Source organism: Passer montanus, unplaced genomic scaffold (genome assembly GCF_014805655.1).
Source record: "Passer montanus isolate IOZ18808 unplaced genomic scaffold, ASM1480565v1 scaffold5216, whole genome shotgun sequence".
In the NCBI taxonomy this organism is placed as follows: Eukaryota; Metazoa; Chordata; class Aves; order Passeriformes; family Passeridae; genus Passer; species Passer montanus.
Window position 1 is genome coordinate 1 of NW_024370171.1, and position 748 is coordinate 748.

Below are 748 nucleotides of genomic sequence, written 5' to 3' on the forward strand. Positions count from 1 at the left end.
TGACACCGGCCCTGCACTGCTCCCACAGGCTTTTCCCAGCTGGTCGGAGGCGATGGAGCCTGTGCCGGGCGGCTGGAGGTGCGTCAGGGCCGGGCGTGGGTCGGTGTCTGTGCGGATCAGGTGGACATGAAGGTGGCGCAGGTGGTGTGCAGGGAGCTGGGCTGCGGCGAGGTGATCGGCATCGCCGGCAGTGGCCGTTTTGGGGCGGTGTCGGGATCGCTGTGGGACGGGGGCTTCCAGTGCCATGGCACCGAGCCCCTGCTCAGTGCCTGTGCCCGGCGTCCGCGCCACGACGAGGCCTGCCCCGGCCCTGGCAGCGTCATCTGCTCGTGTAAGTGCCGGGGACACCGGGGGGTGTTGGGGTCCCTGCGGCATCAGTGCTCTGACGGCCGCTCCCGTCACAGCCTACACGGGCTTCCGAGTGGCGAACGGCAGCTCGGGCTGCTCCGGGCGAGTGGAGGTGGCGGTGAGGGGCACGTGGGGCTCCGTGTGCGCCAGCGAGTGGGAGCTGCCCGATGCGCACGTCCTGTGCCGGCAGCTGGGCTGCGGCCGCGCCCTCAGCGTGGCCCCGGGAGGCTCCTTCGGCAGCGGGGAGGGGCCGCTGCGGCCGGACGCCTTCGGCTGCAGCGGGAGCGAGCGGCACCCGGGCGAGTGCCCCGTGGCCGTGCTGGGGAAGCTGCCCTGTGCCCCCGGAAACGCCGCTGCTGTCAACTGCTCAGGTGGGTATGGGGACCTGTGTGAGGAGCCT

The 748-nt window shown here is 72.3% G+C and overlaps 1 protein-coding gene across 1 annotated transcript; it reads left to right on the forward strand.

Moving 5' to 3' along the window:
• Positions 1–8: 8 nt before the first annotated feature.
• LOC120509527 (scavenger receptor cysteine-rich type 1 protein M130-like) lies at positions 9–745 on the forward strand (the record flags this gene model as incomplete). The annotated part of the gene is made up of 2 exons (XM_039724249.1): positions 9–331; positions 405–745. Coding segments are annotated over exons 1-2 (546 nt in total), but the record flags the coding sequence as incomplete, so codon positions are not given.
• Positions 746–748: the final 3 nt, after the last annotated feature.